The 21,646-nt window shown below is 36.5% G+C and overlaps 1 protein-coding gene across 2 annotated transcripts in view; it reads left to right on the forward strand.

Moving 5' to 3' along the window:
* The window catches only part of LOC150107797 (huntingtin-interacting protein 1-like), a 632,881-nt gene that overhangs the window by 237,467 nt on the left and 373,768 nt on the right, over positions 1–21,646 (forward strand). For both annotated transcript variants that reach the window (XM_090392055.1, XM_090392056.1), the window contains one exon: positions 16,064–16,132. In XM_090392055.1, the coding sequence (XP_090248181.1) occupies positions 16,064–16,132 (69 nt within the window). The remainder of the gene's footprint in view (positions 1–16,063; positions 16,133–21,646) is intronic.

Consider the following 21,646-nt stretch of genomic DNA (forward strand, 5'->3'; position numbering starts at 1 on the left):
AGTAAGCAAGAAAGGTGACTCGCTAAGGATAGCAAAAAAGTGGTATAAGCAGTAGTTAGCAAATGACACTGAAAGAAATCCTAGGGAGTTTTTTCGATATGTGGCCGGTAGAAGGAAGAATGTTGTTGGATAATGTTGGTCAGTAATAATGGGAGAATGATAAACACTGAGGAGGATGTAGTAGAGGTTTAATGAGCAGTTCATTAAAGCATTCTGTCTTTGTGATTGTAACAATGCAGACTTTGGGAGCAGTATGAATGGGGGAGGAACCACTGATGGTGAGTGAGCAGGAAGTATATGAGGAATTGAGTAAACATGATGTCAACAAGGCCATGGAACTTGATGGTATATCACCCTGTGTCTCGAGGGACTGTTCCAGGGAGTTAACAACAGCTTTAACTTACATTTTAAACATCAGTCTTAGATTAGCCCAAGGTTCCGAAGGAGTGGAAAGTTGGTAAAATTGTTCTGCTTCATAAAGATTGTGATAAGACCAAGTCTTCAAATTATAGGCCAATCTGCTTGTCTGGAGTTGTGGTCAAGGTGTTGGAGAAGTTAGTCAAGACAAGGATTCAGAACTGGCTTGATAGCAGTAGAATTCTCTTTAATGGACAGCACAAATTTGCTAAAGGAAGATTTTATTTTTGCTGTCTGCATACTTATTATAACAAGGTGATAAACACATTGGACAAGGGGATGCATATTCATATGCTCATATTTAGATTTTTCAAAGGGTTTCAATAGATTGCCATATGACAAACGAGTAGTTAAATTGGAACATATGGGATTGAATAGTAAATTAGTACATTGGATTGAAGATTGACTGTCTGATAGATATTAGCATGTTGTGTATGAGGGGAAGTGATATCCCAAAAGAGGAATGTCACTAGTGGCATGTCCCGGGGGGGGGAGTCTGTTTTGGGCCATTGTTGTTTAATTTATATGTAAATGACATTGGAAACAGATTAAATGGTGATATGCAGTTTTTTGCAGATGATGCAAAGTTGAGGAGAGTTATGAGAAGTAGAGTAGATATATCTTTGCAAGAGTTCTTAAATAGACTGCCTGAATGGGCAAGGGTGTAGGGATATCAGTTTAATGTTACAATAAGGTTTTAAAATTTGAGAAGCAAAGATGGGATGCAGTGTATAGGATTGTTGGGGATATTTTAGAGGAGGTGATGAAAGATCTGGGGGTGATGGTGAATAGGGACTTAAAATTTTGTGGACTATGTGAATGATGCAGAGACCACTGACGTGTAGAAGTAAGGATGTTTTGATTCCATTGTACAAGACTTTGATCAGGCCGCATATGACTTACTATGCACAGATTTGGTCACTAAGTTTTCAAACATATGAGATGTTGGAGAGGGTTCAGAGATGATAGTTTAAGTTGGTTTCTGGTCTCTGGAATGTGGAATATAAGTACAAATTGAAAGAATGCAAATTACTGAGCCTAGTGGATAGGAGGAAGAGGGAAGATGTAATCGAGATGTATAATTTGGTAAGCTAAGAAGTAGAGTGGTTGAGGGAATGTAGATAGGAAGAAAAGAGATGATATGATAGAGACCTTCCAGTTGGTTAAGGGATTTTACCAGATTAACATGGATAAGAGTTTTCATAGAATATATGGACACAAGGAGAATTAGAGGCCATCCCTGTAACCTGTATAAGGCGGGGGTGAGGGGTAGATTTTTTGCTTGGAGAATGGGGTGATTGTAGCGCATTGCCCAAGCATGAGTGCAGGGACATTGAATGCATTTAAGGCGAGGTATGATGAGCTGTGCATGTGACAGTGGGACCTCCCATGTTGAGTCTCTTGACTCCATGGAGGTGTGCTGATTATAATGATAATAGTAATCCCTCCATATTCATTCTTACTTTTACACGTGCCTGCTCTGCACAAAATGGAGGTTTTCTTCCATTTGATCCAGTGATTTGCATCCATGGTATAGTCTGCTTCTCCAGAATAGCAACAGTGGAGGTAATTGACATAGTTTCTTCAGACATATATTAGCATTCTTCCTGTTTGTTCAACATAAGTTTGAAGAAACAAGGGCTGCTTTAGACCCCTGGGTAGTCAAGATGGAGATGATCTTTTGGTGAGTGGATAAGGGTAGCTTATTTTTGTATGGCTTGAAGGAGCTCTGAATATCATACCTTTTTAGAGCATGTAAAATTTTTTCTGAGGTACCCTTGGCTTGGGAAATGGCAGTGGATTTTTTGGGATCTGCATTTGGATGGGCAAGGATTATATTAATTTTGTGGATGGAACAGGAGAAAAAACACATAAGTTTTCAAAAGAAAGTTCAATTCAATAGCTTCAACAGGAGTGAGCTGTAAACTTACACATTATTGAAGAAAAAACTGAAGGAATTTGAAAACAAGAACCAAATTATGGAGACTGCTGCATTAGAGTAATAAAATAAACTACCTGACATTTTGACCTTTGTGTTATCATTATCTGGCGCACGCACACACACACACACACACACACATATATATATTTGTATATTGTGTATTAGTAATTCACCATTTGAGGATGAAAGAAAAAGTAAACATTGATTAATTTAGCCAGGACTATCATGTAGTAAAGTTGTTTGCAATTTAGAAAAATCAGTATTTTCTGGTGGACAGATGAAGAGAGCTAGTTCTAGAAAAAGAAGAAATTATGTATTGGATATATATATATATAATATGGAAATATAGAAAATATGGATTGAAGATTGGCTTTTTGAACACTATCAGCAAGTTGTGCATAATGGAGCAGTGTCTCAGAAAAGGTGGGTGACTAGCAGCATGCCTCATGGTTCTGTTCTTGGGCTGGGCCTCCTCTGGTTTTTTTTATTTTTTTTATTTTTTTATTTTATTTATTTTTTTATCAGGAGTATTGCTAATGTTAATTCTCTAGGGAGATAGACTTTGGCAGAGCTGTTCTTCAGTAAGTGGATGAGATTCAGCATCTTGGGGTGATTGGAGACAGTGGTTTTCCAAGAGCACATTGTGTATGTAGGGATAATTGGTGATGATGGTACCTCTATATAAAGTATTAGTCACACCCCACATGGACTGTTGTACTCAAATTAGATTGCTTAGTTTTTATTGTGATATGGAAACACAAGACAGGGTCCAAAGGGAATGTGGATAGGAGATAAAGAGGAGATATGATAGACTTGGTCTGTAAAATACCTTAGCCTTCAAGTTGGTTAAGGTATTTTACCAGATTAATATGGAAGGAAAAAGTGGATGTTACGTTGGGAAGAACTAGATGCGATCCCTGGAAGTTGTATAAAGATGTGATGAAGAAGGATGTGAGGAGTAGATTTTTTGCATGGAGAATTGTTAGTGAGTGGAATGCATTGCTGGAGTGCATTCTAAATGCAGAGAGCATAAATACTTTTAAAGTTCAATATAATAGTCATGGTGCTGGGCGAGTATACCTCCCACAATGCATCTAAGTAGCCAGTTTTTCTTAAACATTTCATACTTAATATATTTTATCATATGTTTGATTCTGTGCCTTTTCTTAAATTGAAGGATACAATATAATATATTTCTCAGTTTACCATGTAAAAAAAATTCACAGTCATTTATTTCTCTCTGTCTTCAAATTGTTCATATCACTGTCTCTTTAGTTTCTGTGATCTTCATATATGCCTTGCTGTATTCTACATTTCACATAACAATTTTCTTCCTCCATAATTATGGATATCCCTCAACTTTACTCATTACTTTCCTACTCAAAGATTCATAGTCCTCTTATAATATCTTCTTCCTGAATTACAAAGTCCAGATTTGTGCCTCATTTCATGCTTTCTAATGTGTTGTCTGTAGCATTTTATTATTAACACCAGATTCCCATGAAGTCAATGACACATCATGAGAGGTACAAATTATTATACACAACACCCATCGAACTCTGCTTTAAACCTATTCAATGTACACTAGTGGCAAAATTGTGGAAACCTTTTGGAAAAAGTGTATTTTTGAGCTGTAATACCATAAAATTTTGTTTTGATTATATGATATTACACCAATCATTTGTTTGGTGTAATACCATAAAATTATATATCAATGGAAGGATAATTTAATCAAGAATGTAATACAACAAAGTGTTTGTTCAATTATCTGTATTCTTTGAAAAGTTACAGTCAAATAACCAGAAAAAAGAAGCACAACTTGCTTAGGTTGATATGAAGTAGCTTTCCTTCATTTGAATGTAGCCAATGAGCATGAGTGTTTAGAGAACCAATCAGGTGTCATCTTTTTTTGGCAACGAGCCAATAAGGTCACACTAGGATTCAGCTATTGATGTCATGTATTGGAGCTAAGAGGAGGACATTTGTCAGTATGTTATGTGATTGCTATCAAGTTGGTTTTTTTTTTTTTTTTTTTTTTTTTTTTTTTTTTTTTTGTCATTTAGTGAGCTTGTAAAACGTAATAAAATTAAAGAAATGGCACAAAGAGTTGACTGGTCACCCAGAAAGCGATGTAAAATAGTACTATTAAGTGAACAAGGCTAAAGTTATGAAGAAATTAGAAAAAAAAAATTGGTCAAAACTTAACCAAAGATGGCATTTCTAAATTTTTGAAGAAGTATAAGGAGACTTAGTCACTACAAAACCAAACTGGTAAAGACAGGAAAAGGTGCACAACAGTAAGTGATGATAGAAGAATTGAGAGACTGTGCCTACGTGACAAAAGAAAATCATCTGGGTGTATACAAGATGAAATTGCACAATACAATGTGAAGTTGAGTGCAAGGATTGTTTGGTGCAGGCTGCAGGAATAAATGCTAGAATTCCATGAAAAAAGTCATTTTTATTTCTCAAACAAAGGTTGAAAAGATTAAACTGGGATAAAACCCATGTTAACTGGACAGCGGAACAATGGGACAGTGTTATTTGGAGTGATGAGACCAAAATCTCCCTGTTTGGTAGATGGCATAAAATACATAAGGAGAAGATTTGCATTCTGATTGCATTACACCTACTGTGAAACACCCACTTAGTGTTATGATCTGGGGTTGTATGACATCAAAAGGTGTGGGCAGAATTTGCGTGATTAATGGGAATATAAATGCCCAAACTGAGGCCTTCCGCACGTGATCTTTTCCAAGATAATGAAGCATTTATATTTCAACAGGATTCAGCTCCATGTCATGTTGCTGCTGTGTGCAAAAAGTGGTTTCAAGATAATCATATTCCACTGCTGGAATGGCCTGGGAATATCCCAGACATTAACTCAGTAAAAAATCTATGGAGCCGAGTAAAGAAACTTGTTAATCAGAAGCAACCCACCAATAAAACCCAATTAATAGAAGCAATAATTCAATCTTGGTTTCACATTATAACAGCTGCAGAACTAAATAACTTGGTTCACTCCATGGGAAGACGTAAGGCTGTAATTAACACTAAAGGTTACCCAACTAAGTATTAACTCACATTGTGAGAATTTTTGTATATCTAATTTTTTCTGTGCGTTTCACTTTTCTTCTTTATAACTGCTGTTCTAATAAAAAAATCCTTCATAAAAGTTATTGCATTGCATTCTTGATTAAATTATCTTCATCATCATCATCATCATCAAATTCCTGCCATGTACCCTCAAGGGGTGTACAGGATATGACAGTACTACATGAAAAAATTACATCATTACTAACTTCCTATCTACAATTTTCCTCCAAATCAGTCTGTTACTTGTCAAGACTCCAACATTATCAGATCTTATATTTCTATCGTCTAAGGCACTTTGTACCGTATCAATCCGCCTATACCTTGGTCTTCCTCTGGGTCGTTTTCCTGTCAACCTGGCAGAGAACACTTGTTTTGCTAATCTTTCCTCTCCCATTCTATTTAAGTGACCATACCACCTGAGATTAGCTCTGCTAACGCATTCCTGGATGCTGACAGTGTCAAGTTCTTTCCTAATATCCTCATTTTTAATATGATATTGCCATTGATGCCATCTGTTCATGCCTCTAATCTTTCTCAGGACTTTCATATCTGAGTCTCTAGTCTGGTCAAGTGTTTTACTTCTGACCCAGCTCTCAGATCCATAAGTTAAAAATGGTTTGAACACTGCCTTGTATACAGCTAATTTAGTGTTCTGACTAATTTCTCTCTTATTCCATATGAATTTATTCAATTGAATTCCCACCATACCAGCTTTGCTGATTCTGTTGTCTATTTCTATATTTAATTTACCATCTTCACTAAAAATTGTGCCTAAGTAGCGAAATGTTTTACTTGTTCCACAGGTTCTCCATTCACAACACAGTTGACATTTTCAATGATTCTGCATATTTTCATTATCTTTGTCTTTTTATTGCTGACCTTCATACCATATCTATTACAACAGCTATTCAATTTAGTCAGAGCATCTTGCAGACTTGTAGCGGATTTATTTAGATGTGTAACATCATCCGCATATAGCAAAGAGCTGACATTAACATCTCCAATTCTGATATCAGGTTTAATACCACTTTCCTTCATAATGTGATCCATATAGATAATGAATAACAGAGGGGATAATGTACATCCTTGTCTCACACCAGATTTAACATTAAACCATCTTCCTGTACTTCCTTCAATTCTAACTGCTGACTTACAACTCAAATAAAGACTAAGTATTGCTTGATATAATGCCCCATTGACACCATATAACTACAGCGTATTGTATTGTATTGTATTAAATTATCTTTCCGGCACGAAAATCACACTCTCTCCCTCGGATTTTCAAGGTATATAATTTTATGGTATATAATTAGTGATATATAATTTTATGGTATTACACCAAAAACAAGTGTTGTTATGAGCCATCAAACCTCAAAAATACACTTTTTCCAAAAGGATCCCACAATTTTGGCCACTAGTGTATCTGCATTCACCAATGTCAGGCAATGCATTCCAGTCACTGACCAATGCTCACCTGCTCATGCCTTCTTTAAACAATTTCCAGGAAATTCCCCTTGTTCTACCCTTTCCCCATTCTGTGAAAAATTTCTTCCACATTAACAACTTAAATTTCTCTTTAATAACAAAAGTACATAGTAACCCTCATTCTTCTTTTATTATATACTAAATAGATTCATAGTCCAGATCAACAATCACTTCTTCCTTTTTCACCATAGTAGGCTTCATTTAGCACAAGCTAGATTTCACTTCTCTGCTTATTTTAGTCTTTTTGAACATGCTCACTTCATAAGATTTGATACCAGATAAAAGTAATTATAAATAAATAACTCTTATAAAGTTTCTCACTTAATATTATAATTCCTGGCTTTGCTGTACTTCACTGTATCCAATATTATCACATTTGCTCCTCTGTTTCTAAAGTCTGTTGTATTAATTCTCCATGAATTTCTCCTTCCTAACTTATATTTATCATCATCATCACATTCCTGACATGTACCCTCAAGAGGTGTACAGGATATGATAGTACTACAATTTTCCTCCAAACCAATCTGTTACCTGTCAAGACTCCAACATTGTCAGATCTTATATTTCTGTCTTCTAATGCACTTTTTACCCTATCAATACACCTATATCTTGGTCTTCCTCTGTGATCTTTTTCCTGCCAACCTGTCACAGAACACCTGTTTTGCTAATCTTTCCTCTCCCATTCTGTTTAAAAGTGACCATACCACCTGAGATTAGCTCTGTTAACACAATTCTGGATGCTAACAATGTCAAGTTCTTTCCTAATTTCCTCGTTTTTAATATGATATTGCCATTGAAGCCATCTGTTCACACCGCCAATCTATTTCAGGACTCATATCTGTGGTCTCCAGTCATTGGTCAAGTGATTGACTTCTAACCCATCTCTCAGATCCATAAGTTAATTGGTTTGAACACTGTCTTGTATACAGCTAATTTAGTGTTTTGACTAATTTCTCTCATATTCCATACAAATTTATTCAGCTGACTTCTTACCATACCAGCTTTGTTGATTCTATTTTCTATTTCCATATTTACCACCTTCACAAAAAAAGCCTAAGTAGCTGAAATGTTTTACTTGTTATTTAGGTTCTTCATTCACAATGCAGTTGATATTTTCAATGCTTTTGCTTATTTCTATTGTCTTTGTTTTGTTATTGCTGACCTTCATACCATATCTATTACAACAGTTATTCAATTTAGTCATGGAATCTTGGAGACTTGTAGCAGATTTATTTAGAAGTTGACATTAACATCTCCAATTTTGATATCAGATTTAATACCACTTTCCTTCATAATGTGATCCATATAGATAATGAATAACAGAGGGGATAATGCACATCCTTGTTTGACACTAGATTTAACATTAAACCATCTTCCTGTACTTCCTTCAGTTCTAACTGCTGAGTTACAACTCAAATAAAGACTAAGTATTGCTTGATATAATGCCCCACTGACACCATACAACTGCAGCGTTTTGAATAGCTTCTCTCTTGGCACCTTGTCATATGCTTTTTCCAGATCTACAAAACTTAAATACAGATCTTTGTTATATTTGTCATACATATTCTATGAGATAATTACCTGAAACGGCACATAATTGAAGGGACACGTGGTGTGAGAGTGTTGGACCTGATTATTGGTTCAGAGGATATATGCATAAGTAAGGTGTGCTCGTTACCTTCAATTGATGACAGCTATCATGTGGTATTGACTTGGGCGGTTGCAAGATCTGTGGATTTTTCTGTTAAGAAGGGGTATATACGGAACTTCAGGTTAGGCAATTATAACAAGCTTTGGAGTGACCTTGCAGCCATCCCATGGCCGAACATATTGCATGGGAAAGATGTTAGCAGTGCATGGGATAAAATCAGTGGGTATAGGAAAGCAATATCAGATTGTGTCCCCATGATCAGGAAGGCAAACAAGGTAGGCTTTAGATGGATGAGCAGTAGTATCAAGCTTGATCTGTAAAAAAAGAAAATGTTATGGAGAATGTACAAGGAGAAATGTGATCAGTAATCCATGAGCAGTACAAGGCTCAAGCTAGGAAAGTTACCAGCATAGTAAGAAAAGCTAAATCTGATTATGAGAAGACCTTAGCCAATGAGATCAAGGGTAATTCATAAAAAGTTTGTTGATAATTAGAGAGATTTTTATATAGAGATGTTTATATACTATTAATCCCACTGGCTGCGCCATTATTTAAATATAGGACTTTTATTAATTTAATCCTGTATATAGAAATGATCTCTGTTCAACAATTATTTTTTTAATTTATTTCCAAGTGTACCTATATATGCACAAGGGTTCACTCCAATTGGTGCAATGACCTTATTTCTGCTATTTCTTACAGAATCCAAAAAATCAATAACTCAAGACCAAAATACAAAATAAGCACATTTAATATAACAAAAACAACATATATACACTTCAAACAACTTTACATAACTATAACTAACTACAGAATTAATTGGATCCAAGGCCTTTTAAAAATAAACTTACATTTAAGACTAGACTAAACACTTTGTTTGCACAATGACAAAATGTTCATAGCCAGTTTCTCTCTCTGTTATGGGCCTTTTCCGAAGATATATGACTTTATTCTTCATTTTTATAGGATCCTTTCTCATCACTCATGTAGCACACATTAATTCTTTCTAACTCAATTCTGTTTCCTCTCCAGTAGACATAATAATTAGATTCGGTGTCCTTAGATGAAACTTCCTAATCAGCGTTTCTTCGAACATTCCTTTAGAGTGTAAATAGCAACTTCTTCTTTTATTCACTGATGCTTATTGACAGTCTTAACTCTTCCACTTTAAAAAAAATCTCACAGTTCTATGATTCCCTTTTCGGAATCTACTACTAATCTTCCGATTAGCGTTTCCTCGAATATTCCTTTTAAAACATCTATAGCAATATTTTATTTTATTTATCAATACTTATTCCACTTTGAAACTTCATAGGTCCACAATTCCTTTTTCGGAATATACTATTAATTTTCTTCCGACTGTCACATAAAAAAACTCAAATTCCTCCGAATCTAAATATCTGCTGGCCTGTATTCTAATTTCTCTCTGAACACTCTGTTTATACCCGTTACTCTGATACAGAACGCAGTTGTTGTCAGCTGTCAATCACACATCAAACTTCTCAGCGCGCATAAGCACTTCATGAAAATGGCAAGCAAGAAGTTAAGTGTAATGTCTGACACGTAGATTACGTTAGCGTAACGAGGATGTCTCTTCAAAACACAGCACTTGATAATTTTAAACTACAATGAAATTTCTGTACATAATACAAATATCAAATCCAATAAATACATCAAATTTTTAACTGCTTTACATTTCATTTTAATAAAATAACATCAATAACAGGAGATCGTAAGTGCTGACAATGCATGTCATGAAACCAAACTAATAAACATACTAACATAAACAATACATAAAAATACTCAGTATTTTAAATTATGATTATTTTTACAAGTTCTTCCGCTATGTGGCAAGGAAAAGGAAGAATGACCTCAAAAGGATAACTTTAGTGGTTGCTGATGGTATTGTGGTGACAAAATTAGATGTAATAGTTGAGTTATTGAGTGATCACTTTTCAAAAGTCTATACCTCAAGTGAGGATATCTCTGTACCTGTAGCAATAACTAATGCGAGAATTCAAGTTAAGAAATCAGAGGTATTTAATATATTGCAAAATTTAAATGCAAACACTGCTGTAGGTTTAGATGGAACATCACCTCGGATGTTGCGTGAATGTGCGAAGGAATTGTCAACCCCTCTTACTTGGATATTTAACTTAAGTTTGAACTCTGGTATGGTCCCTCGGGAGTGAAAGGAAGGCAAAGTTCCTTTGCATAAAGGTGGCTCTAAAACTGCGGTAGTTAATTACAGACCAATCACCATCTCAGGAGTAGTGGTAAAAGTATTGGAAAAGTTGGTTAAAGACAAAATTCAATAATGGGTGGATCAGGATATGATACTCTATAGAGGCCAACATGGTTTTGTTAAAGGTAGATCCTGCCTTAGCAATCTATTAACTTTTCATAATAGAATGACATCTGAGTTGGACAAAGGAACTGGCTACACAGTGGTACTTTTGGATTTTGCTAAGGCTTTTGATAGGATACCCCATGGAACACTGTTATGCAAATTGGAGCAGATGGGAATGGATACTAAATTGATGATATGGATAGGAGAATGGCTCAGAGAGAGATATCAGAAGGTGGTGTATGGAGGAGCCGAGTCCAGGATGAGGCAGGTGACCAGTGGTGAGGCTCTGTGCTTGGGCCATTGTTGTTTAATTTGTATATAAATGATATAGGAAATGGCTTACAGGGAGATATTCAGTTGTTTGCTGATCATGCAAAGTAGGGTAGCGCAATAAAAAATCAAGCTGATGTTGAAAGTTTGCAGGATGATTTAAATAAGCTGGTAGAATGGGCAAAAGGTAATGGATGTCAGTTCAGTGTGGAAAAGTGTAAAGTTTTGCATTTTGGGATTAAAAGATTACCAGCTGTATACTACATTGATGGAACGGTACTCCAAGAGATTGATGAGGCTAGGGACTTAGGGGTGTTGGTAGATAGGGAGATGAAGTTCAGGAGACACTTTGCTAAGGTGTCCAAGATTGCACATAGGATTACTTGGTTGTTGAGGAACACACTGACATCCAGAGATAAAGAGGTTATTATTCCCTTTTATAAAGCATTGATACTTCCGCATTTGGATTACTGTGCTCAGGTCTGGTCGCCTGGATTCCTTGGAGATGAGGAGGCTGTGGAGAGGGTTCAGAGAAGAGTGACCAAGTTGGTGAGTGATGTAAAAAAATGATCCCTACATTGATAGATTGAGAGCTTGTGGATTGCAGAGGTTGGTTGATACACAGAGAAGAGGGGATATGATAGAAACATTTAAATTACTGAAAGGTTTTTATAGGATTGATGCATGGGAAATGTTTCAGCTGTGTAATAGTGATGGAAGAACAAGAGGTCATCCCTGGAAATTAAAGAAGAGTGTGGTTACAAGGGTGTCAGAACAAGGTTTTTTGCCTGGAGGGTGGTGAATGAGTGGAATTCATTGCCTGACTTAGATGTGAGTTCTTCATCTGTAAATGAATTCAAGAAGAGATATGACAGATATTGTTTTGCTAGTTTGGGTCTCCCATGATGAGTCTACTGACTCCATGGAGATACCTGTAATAATAATATTCCCATTACGTCTCAACTATTTGTCGTAAAGTGAAAATATGATCCTGACAACCTCTATTTGGCCTGAATCCAGACTGTTCTTCACCAAGCTTTTCTTCCACAATTCTTCTCAACCGTTTCTCAAGTATACTTGCATAGATCTTACCAGGAACACTCAGTAGAGAAATACCTCTGTAATTCTCACATTCAGTTTCAGTTCCCTTTTTGATATATGGTACTATGAGAGCTCTACTCCAATCATCTGGAATTTGTCCCTCTGTCCAGGTCTTCTGAACTATGCATTGCAGCCACTGTAAGAGTTTTATACCTCCAAACTTGGGCATTTCTGGTTGAATATCATCTACTCCAGCTGCCTTTCCACGTTTCAGCCTTTTGATGGCTTTTCTACTTAAAGTATGGATATATATTCCTGATTGCATGCCTTGTCAGTGTTTTTTTACCACTGGCTGTCACTGATTATTTCATTTACTTCACTTATTCCGTACTTTAGGGATATATTTTTTTCTCCAGTTTTCATGTCACCTTTATCATCTCTAATTCCTTTTACAGCACTCTTTCCTCCATTTCTGAGCTTCTTCAACAACCTCCAGAATATCTTGCCACCTTCTTGATATTTATTTTCTATGTTCTTGCCAAAGTTCTCCCATGACTTGTTTTTTGCTAGTTTTTCACAGTGTTTAGCTTTCTTATATTTGTCTTTGTATTGTCTAAGAGCATAAACTGACTTATTTGCCAGGAACTTTTGATATGCTTTATATTTCCTTCACTGCTTCTTTAACTTGCTCTTTCCACCATGGAGTTCTGATTTTTGTATACTTGCAGACAACCTCCCCACAATCAATGTTTTCTTTAAGGCTTGCCACTGTATCTCCAAGGTTTGGTTCCTGTTCCCAAACTCTTTCATTTTTTCTCGAATGTTTGTGTATTTTAGTCTACAGTTCACATCTCAGAGCTGCTCAACTTTTATCACTTTAATAGTGACTGATGCAGAAGACATAGTGGAGTTTTTAGAAACACTTATTGGAGTATTTCATCCTGGAGAAGGTTTTAATACTAGAGGGATAGGACAGGTTCAGGGTTTAGAGGTGCAAGGGAAGAGTGTGTTCAAATACTGAGTACTCTGGATACCAGTAAAGCTGTGGGACTGGATGGTATTTCACCATGGGTTTTGAGAGAATGTGCTAAAGAACTGACAGCTCTGTTGACCTGGCTCTTCAATAAAAGTCTGACTGTGAGAAAGGTACCCATGGAATGGAAGGAAGGTAAGTGCTGTCGCACAAGGCGGTAGCAGACTGGAAGTGTCTAATTATAGGCCAGTTTGTGTGTCATCAGTACTTGTTAAGGTCTTGGAGAAATTAGTGAGGGACTATATACAGTGTTGGGCAGATGAGAGTAATGTTATCTGTGAGAATCAACATGGATTTGTTAAGGGTCACTCTTGCTTTAGTAATATGATTGCCTTTTACAATAAAGTGACAAGAGCAGTTGATGAGGGTAAGGCATATACTGGCTTTTTTTTTTTTTTTTTTTTTTTTTTTTTTTTTGCAAAGGTGTTTGACCAGGATGCCATATGATAAGCTGATGTTTAAGTTGCAGCACATGGGTTTAAATGTCAGGTTAGTCAAATGGATTCAGGATTGGCTGTCTGATAGGTATCAGAAAGTTGTGTATGGTGGGATAATATCAAGGAAGCAGAAGGTTATAAGTGGGGTTCCACAGGGCTCAGTACTGGGAGCTATATTGTTCAACCTTTATATCAATTACATTGTCAATGGATTGCAAAGGGATATTCAGTTGTTTGCGGATGATGTGAAACTGGGAAGGGTATTCAGTAATAGTACAGATGTGGCAGCCCTGCAAGAGGATTTGAATAAACTAGACAGATGGGCAAATGAATCAGGGTGTCAATCTAATGCAGCAAAATGTAAAGTCTTGAAGTTTGGGATCCATCGATGGGATACGTGAGGAAGTAGGGGAGACTAAAGATCTGGGGGTGATGATTGATAGAAAACTGAAATTCTGGGAGCATATTGTAAAGGTGGTGAAGGTAACCCAGAGAATTGCTGCAATACTGAGAAGGAAGTTAACCTGCAGAAATAAGAGTTATCATTCCATTGTACAAGACCCTGATCAGACCACACTTAGACTATTGTTATCAAATTTGGTCCTCAGGATTTGTAGAGGATAAATTAACTGTGGAAAGGGTACAGAGGCAGATAACAGAGATGGTTTCAGGACTGTACAATGTCAGTTATGAGGATCGACTGAGGGAATGTGGACTGCAGAGTTTGGTGGATAGTAGTAGGAGAGGTGATATGATCGAGAATTTTAAACTGTTGAGGCAGTTACAGGGTAGACATTGTTGAGTTCTTTCACTTGGTGGAATGCTGGAAGGAGCAATGACAAGAAGTGGCCCATCCCTAGAAGGAAGTTACAAAAGGAAGCTGTGAGCAAGAGGGAGAGGAGTGTTTCTTTGCATGGAGGGTGGTTGAACTGTGGAATGCATTGCCTGAGAGAGTGGTTAGAGCAATTATGGTCACTAAGTTCAAGGAGTGGTATGATAAACTTGGTGTTTCCTAAGAACGACCTCCCACGATGAGTCTTTTGACTCCATGGAGGCGTGGATAATAATAAAATTTTCTTACATTTCAATATGAAATTCAATTTTTATCCTGCTCAAGACTAAATGGTGATCACTTCCAATTTTGAATCCTCTGTACACTGTAGTGTCCTGCACCAGAGAGAGAGAGAGAGAGAGAATATCACTATCAACAATAACATAGTCAATGAGACTTTTCTTATTCCTTGCATCTTCTCTCCATGTGAATTTGTGCACATTTTTATGTTGGAACACTATTTAGTAATAACCATATCCTGAGCTGAAATCCACCATTATTAGTTTTGCTCTTTTCTCCAAATTTTCCCAAAACATTTTTGTATCTTTTTCCTACTTTCATTTTCCTACCCTATTTAGATCCCAAACAAAGAACCAATTTTTCATTGTGTCAGTTGCTTTCTCTAAAGCTTCAAAAAAATTCTTCCACTTCTGCCTTAGTAGAACCGTCTGTGAGACCATTGGCACAAACAGTCTAATTGCCCAGTTCCCCATTCTGATATTTGCCCACATCACTCTACTTGATATTGCCTGCCTTTCAAGAAGATTAGCCTTGTATTTAGTGTTGAATACTCTGTCTACTCCTTCGTTTTTCCTTGATTGTTGTTGCCTGAGTATAACATTTTGTATTTATTGCTCAAAGATTTCACCAGTTTTTGTCTTTTTTGTTTCAGTCACCCCCTATGTTTATAACTTATGTTTACAACTCCTTTATTCACTTATTATTCCCATAATATGAATTCTGAGCTCCCCCCCAGCAGTTGATTTTTTCCTATTTCCACAGTGGTCTTATTATCTGCTTTTTTTAATCCATCTAAACTGACTGTTTGATGGCACACGTTATTAGGTCTCTTCTCTCATGAGAGAAGTCACTAAAATTAATGACAGTTCAGGTTATAACCACTCAGCATATAGATGCTAAGTGGTTATAACCTGCTTACTAAGAGTGTTGCACTATGAGAAGTAAAATTTTATGTTTCAAAGTTAACATCGATTGGAAGCTTTTGTTCAAATGTAAAATTACCAGGTGATTTGTTAATTCTTTGCCTGGTCATAAAAGCAGTTGATATTAGGAAAATTATATGTTACTGATACAGAGAACATAATTATAAGAGGATTTGCTGTAGTCATCACGGTGAATCCTTTTCTTAACTGAAATTCCTGTATCAACATTACTTGTTAATTTTATTTTTCCTATATTAATGGCCACATGCAGTCTGTTTGGTTTATATTAACAGTGCATATGAATAACTATGTTATGTCTTAATGGTTTTGTGGGATTTTGTTACAGAAAGCTGATGTTGACAAGCAGCTTGCTGCAACAAAGGCAACTATAGAAGAAATCCAAAAATCAAACAGAGTAAGGTATTTCATTTAATTTATTATTAATAATTTCCAAATATATAAATATTTTTATGTTATTCTTTTTATGTGAATCCCACCATGAAAATTGTAAGCCTATAGTAAATTAGTATAGCTTGACTAACAGTTAGATAAGCAGGAAACACCGTTCAAGAGCATTATCATATTTTCAGACTACTTTGACTATCAATAAGCAGGATAGTGGTTTCATACTGGAAGTAATCAGATTTGTCTGCTATCCAAGGACATTTACAAATGTCCGTATCCACAGTAGCATTTGATCCCACAGCCTATTGGTTGGCTTGTGAAAGTGCTGTCCACTTGGGGATGTTTTCTGAGCTTTTACCCTGATGGCAATAAAAATTGTATCTTTTTTTTTTTTTTTTTTTTTTTTTTTTAACCCAAGACATTTAGAATAGAAAAGCAAATTGAAGAGAGCAAATTTCTTTAACATTGTCTTATAGCAACATGAAGTGTTTTAGAAATTTCTTAAAATAACAAGTTTCTCCTAGAACTTAAGCCTCAACACAAGGTGTACACAACACTTCAACACTGTTTCCCATTGTTGAGAAGGATAAAAATAAATGTCAGTTAAAAATATAAATAAGTTATTTAATGGGAAACCACAAGTGATAACTAACTGCACTACACTTCTTGGCTGCAGGTAATGTATTGAATGGAACCAAGCCACCTGTGTTGTTGGGAGTCTACACACCTTTAATTTCTGTGCAAATTCATCAGTGTGCATGTGCTAGTGCGTGTGCTGCTTAATATCCGCTCACTTTTAGCCATTAAAAATGCATATCGATCTCTCATCAGTGCATAGGGATCCACATTATTCTCTCTTTGTATATATTGACTGGTCAAGGCATGCTTCAATGGCAATGCTCATATCTGATTTACAGTCACATTGTAAATATTTGATATATTGTAAATATTTTGATATTTGTAACAATTCATTATTATTATTTTACAGCATCTCCATTGAGTCTGGAGACTCATCACAGGAGACCTAAATCAACTGTGATACACACAAATCCTATCATACATTGCCTTGAATTCATTCACCATCAGGGAACTTGACCAATTCTGGCAATCCATTCCGCTCACTCGCCACTCTCCATGCAAAAGATCTGGTCTGCATACCTCTACTAACCACATTTTACACAACTTCATGAACTGCCCCTAGTTCTCTGACTATTTATCATATATTCAAAAATTTCACTTACATCAATTTTATAAAACCCCTTTAATATCTTAAAAGTTTCTATCATGTCCCCTCTCCTCTACCTATCAATCAAACTTTGTAACACAAATCTTCAACGTATCCTCTTAAGGAGTATTCCACAGACCTGTCACCATCCTGGTCACTCATCTCTGAATCCTCTCAACCACCACCTGGTCCCCAAGAAACCCAGGTGACTAAATCTGTGTGCAGTAGTCAAGATGTGACTGAAGCATGGCCTTATAATAACTTATCTTTTCTTGTTAGCATGTATTTCAACATCCATATAATTCATTGAGCTATTTTATTAACTTTTGCAATATGCCCTCTAAACTTCAGCTCTTTGTCCATCATTATCCCCAAGTCCCTAGTCTCATCAATTTCCTGCAATCCAATACCATCAATTTCAATCACATTCTACTTCTGTCTTAAGCCTTTTCTGTACTAATCTTCTTGGGCCCAATATTTCTAAACTGTCTTCTCATTCATTCATTCCTCTGATTTCTTCTAAGCATGCAAAAACTTGTGCAACTGATAGTCAACAACCATTTATCTAGTTTCAAGCCTGCCAAAGTCACTTATCAACAGACTCTCCTATTCAGTATATTTTTGCCATTTGGAACAGTCTTCCTTTTTCTTCCTCAATTTCTACATCTACTTAAGAAACACATTAATAAGTTCTTTCTTTTCTCTTAACCACTTTTTCATGAATCTCACTAATATGCTATCACTAGTGCACGAAGGTAATATAAAAAAAAATTAATTGCAAAACATGATTATATTCAAAACATAATCAGAAATATCACAGCACGAAATCTGCATAAGAGTAGAACTAAAATTTGGAATTTACATGAAATATAAATTTTTACCTTATTAACATGTTCGCTGCCAACTACTAGTATACTCATAGTTCGTATGTGAGCTACACAAGCCAGCTACGAGTATACTCGTACGACGCTTACCGCCGGCAACGAGATTACCGTACTGACCTTGAAGAAGTGAAAATGCTTGGCTTGTGGAGCTAGCAGCAAAACTGTGTATACTCATAGATGGTATGTGCTCTGCACAAGCCAACTACGAGTATACTCTTGTGACGCTGACCGCCGGCAACGAGATTACCGTACTGACCTTGAATAAGTGAAATGGCTCGGTGTACGGGAACAGACTATGCCGAAGTAGCGTGGCAGTGAATGTGTTAATTTATTTCATATTTTCTTAAATAAATGTTAGGATTAAGTCCAGTTTACATCAGAGAGGGAGAGTGTGCTAGTGATAATCATTCAAGATAAGCACTGGCACAGCATTGGTAGGAAATAACCAGAATGAATGTAGACATGAATAAAAATGTGATATGTGAAAGGTAGCTACAGCAGTGATTTTCAACCAGTGTGCCGCTAGAGGTCTTCAGGTGTGCTGCGAGATTTGTGAAAACAAATTAATTGAAAGAAATGATGTTGTAATTTGCGCATTTATTTATCTTGTGTGTGTAAATCAATCAAAATTATGCCTATTTTTTTTTGCCAGATTATCACAAAATAAAAATAATATATTTTTAGTGTGCTGCAGAATTTTAATAATTAGTCTAGATGTGCCATATTATGAAAAGGTTTAAAATCACTGAGCTAGAGTAGTGATGTTCAATGAGAAATGTATGAAATATTTCAGTATAAAAATTTTACCAGGTACAGCATTGCATTATTCAGAAGGTTTGCCTCTGAATTATGCCAGGTTCCAAATAATTAGAGAAGAGTTCTCATAGTGTTCACCAGTAAAAGAGGAAACAAAATTCACTTAGAGAAATTTCTCTACTAAATATTCTGAGAATTCTTTTCAGATGTGCTTTACATAAGGTTCATGCAAGCATATCTGAAAAAAAAAAAAATTAATTAAAAAAAAAAACTTGGGTGAAGAGCAGGCTTAAACAGTCTTACAAAGCATAGGGATTTTTCTTAACATTTCCTGGAATTTCTAGAAAGTCAGACCGAGGAAATATGTTCCCTGGCCTGACATTCTAGTAATTCCAGAGTTCATCCCAGTTGGCATCTAGAGGGTGTTCTGAGAAAGGAGACTCGTACAAGATTGTCATCTGAGTTGCTGAGAGGAGAAGTGGCTTCTACAGCATATCTGGAAAGAGAATTGGTGAAAGAGAGAGATTCAGAATATTTGGAGAGTAAAGAGAAATTTGAGTTGGTAGATGCATGATTTGAGTTATGTAGTTGGAGGAGAAGTAGACTTCTACTTCTCCTCCAACTTGATTGGTGGGGTTGGAAAAAGGCAGCTAGTTGGGATTTTGGATGTTATGGTCATCTAGGAAGTTGAGCTCGTTATTTGGATAGTTGAATTTCAGATTTTTGAGTTTCCTGGAAAGGAATGTGTAGAGATCTGAGTGGTTATCTTTGGAGACTAGTAAATACAACAAATGAATGTTACTAAATGGGGCGAGGAATCCTTGAACCAAAGCAGGTCAAAAGCAGGGGATTCTAAATTAGCCATTCTCTGGTAGGCTATGTCAGATTTCACAAGAGCACAGGTGTAGCCTTGTGGCACACGTGTGCTCTTGGGCACTGGAGGCAAATGGTAGTACACTGGTGTAATACTGTCCATGTAAAGACTTAGAAAAAGTTCCTGCAGTCATTGACTAGAATTGTACCAGTAATGGTCTTTCTTCAGAAAGCCTAGCACTGGAGGTGAATGGTAGTACACTGGTGTAATACCGTTCATGAAAAAGCTTAGAAAAAGTTCAAAATAGTATTGTAGATGGGTAGAAAAAAAGCAAGAAAAAAGGAAAGGAAAAAAAAAACATATATCTAACTACCCACCTATCAGTATCTCTTGACTGGTGGTGAAGATTTTAGAGAAGTTGGTAACATGCATGCACAAATAGTTTTAAAAGAAAAGTTGTAATTTTCAAGAAACAGCATGAATTTACTAGAGATATCCAATTTGCTGATATTTATAATAATGTTATAGCTAAGTTGGATAATGGGAATGGAGATATATCTGACCTCCATGGAGCCAAAGACTCATCGTGGGAGGTGCTCACTATTGCACACAGTGCTCATCCAACCATGCTTTAAGCTGATTCAATGTATCTATATTCACAACAAACTCAGGCAATGCATTCCATTCCACTCATCAACCACTCTCCATGCAAAGAACCTGCTCCTCACTCCTCTGCTCTTCACATCCTCCTTATACAGTTTCCAGTGATGGCCTCTTGTTCTACCCCCTCGCCCATTCTATGAAAAATCTCTTCCATGTCAACTTGATAATACCCCCTGACTAGCTTATGTCTCAATCATATCCCCTCCTCTTCCTCCTATTCACGAGGCTTTACAACTTACATTCTCTCAACCTGTCCTCGTACTCCACATCCCAAAAACCACTGACCACCTTTTCAATCTTTTCTGGACCCTTTCTAGCATATCCTTGTCATCATGAAAACCTGGCAACCAAATCTGTGCACAATAATCCATATGAGGCCTGATCAAGGCCTTATACAATGGCATCATAACCTCTCTATTTCTGCATGTCAGGATCCTCCATATCATTGCCACTGTCCATTGTGACGTCTTCACAACATTGTGCAATGTGGTCCCTGAATTTCAGGTCCCTGTCCACTATCAGTTCTAGATCTCTCATCTCCTCTACTTCCTTTAAAGTTTCCCCACCAAGTGTGTACTTCACATCCCATCATTCTTACTGTATCTCAGAACTTTGCAAAAATTGAACTGACAGTTCCACTTACCTGTCCATTCATGCAATCTATTCAAGTCCTCTTGTAAGTTCATAACATCTGCTTGACTCTGCATTGCTCTCCCCAGTTTTGCATCATCTGCAGACATACAAATTGAACAACAATGGTCCCAAAACAGACCTTGCGGTACACCACTAGGGACCTTCCTCTTTCAGGATACTGCACCCACATGTACAAATTTCTGATACCTATCTGACAGCCAGTCACTGATCCAACTCAGAAGTCTGTTATCCAATCCCATCTGTTTCAATTTATTGAACAGTTTGTCGTATGGCAGTCTATCAAAAGCTTTTGCACATTCCAAGTACACCACTGTATATGCATCTTCCATGTCCAAGGTATTTGTCACCTTGTTATAGTACATAAGTAAGTTAGTGAAACATGATTTCCCTTTAACAATCCCATGCTGATAACCACTGAGGATACTGCTGTTATCAAGCCATTTCTGTTTCCTACTTCTCACAAATCTCTCCAGTACCTTCACCACAACTCCAAATATATAGGTTACCCCATAATTTGAAGCTACAGCC

The sequence above is a fragment of the Typopeltis vanoorti genome, chromosome 4 (genome assembly GCF_054136105.1).
Source record: "Typopeltis vanoorti isolate ZY-2024b chromosome 4, IOZ_Tvanoo_1.0, whole genome shotgun sequence".
In the NCBI taxonomy this organism is placed as follows: Eukaryota; Metazoa; Arthropoda; class Arachnida; order Uropygi; family Thelyphonidae; genus Typopeltis; species Typopeltis vanoorti.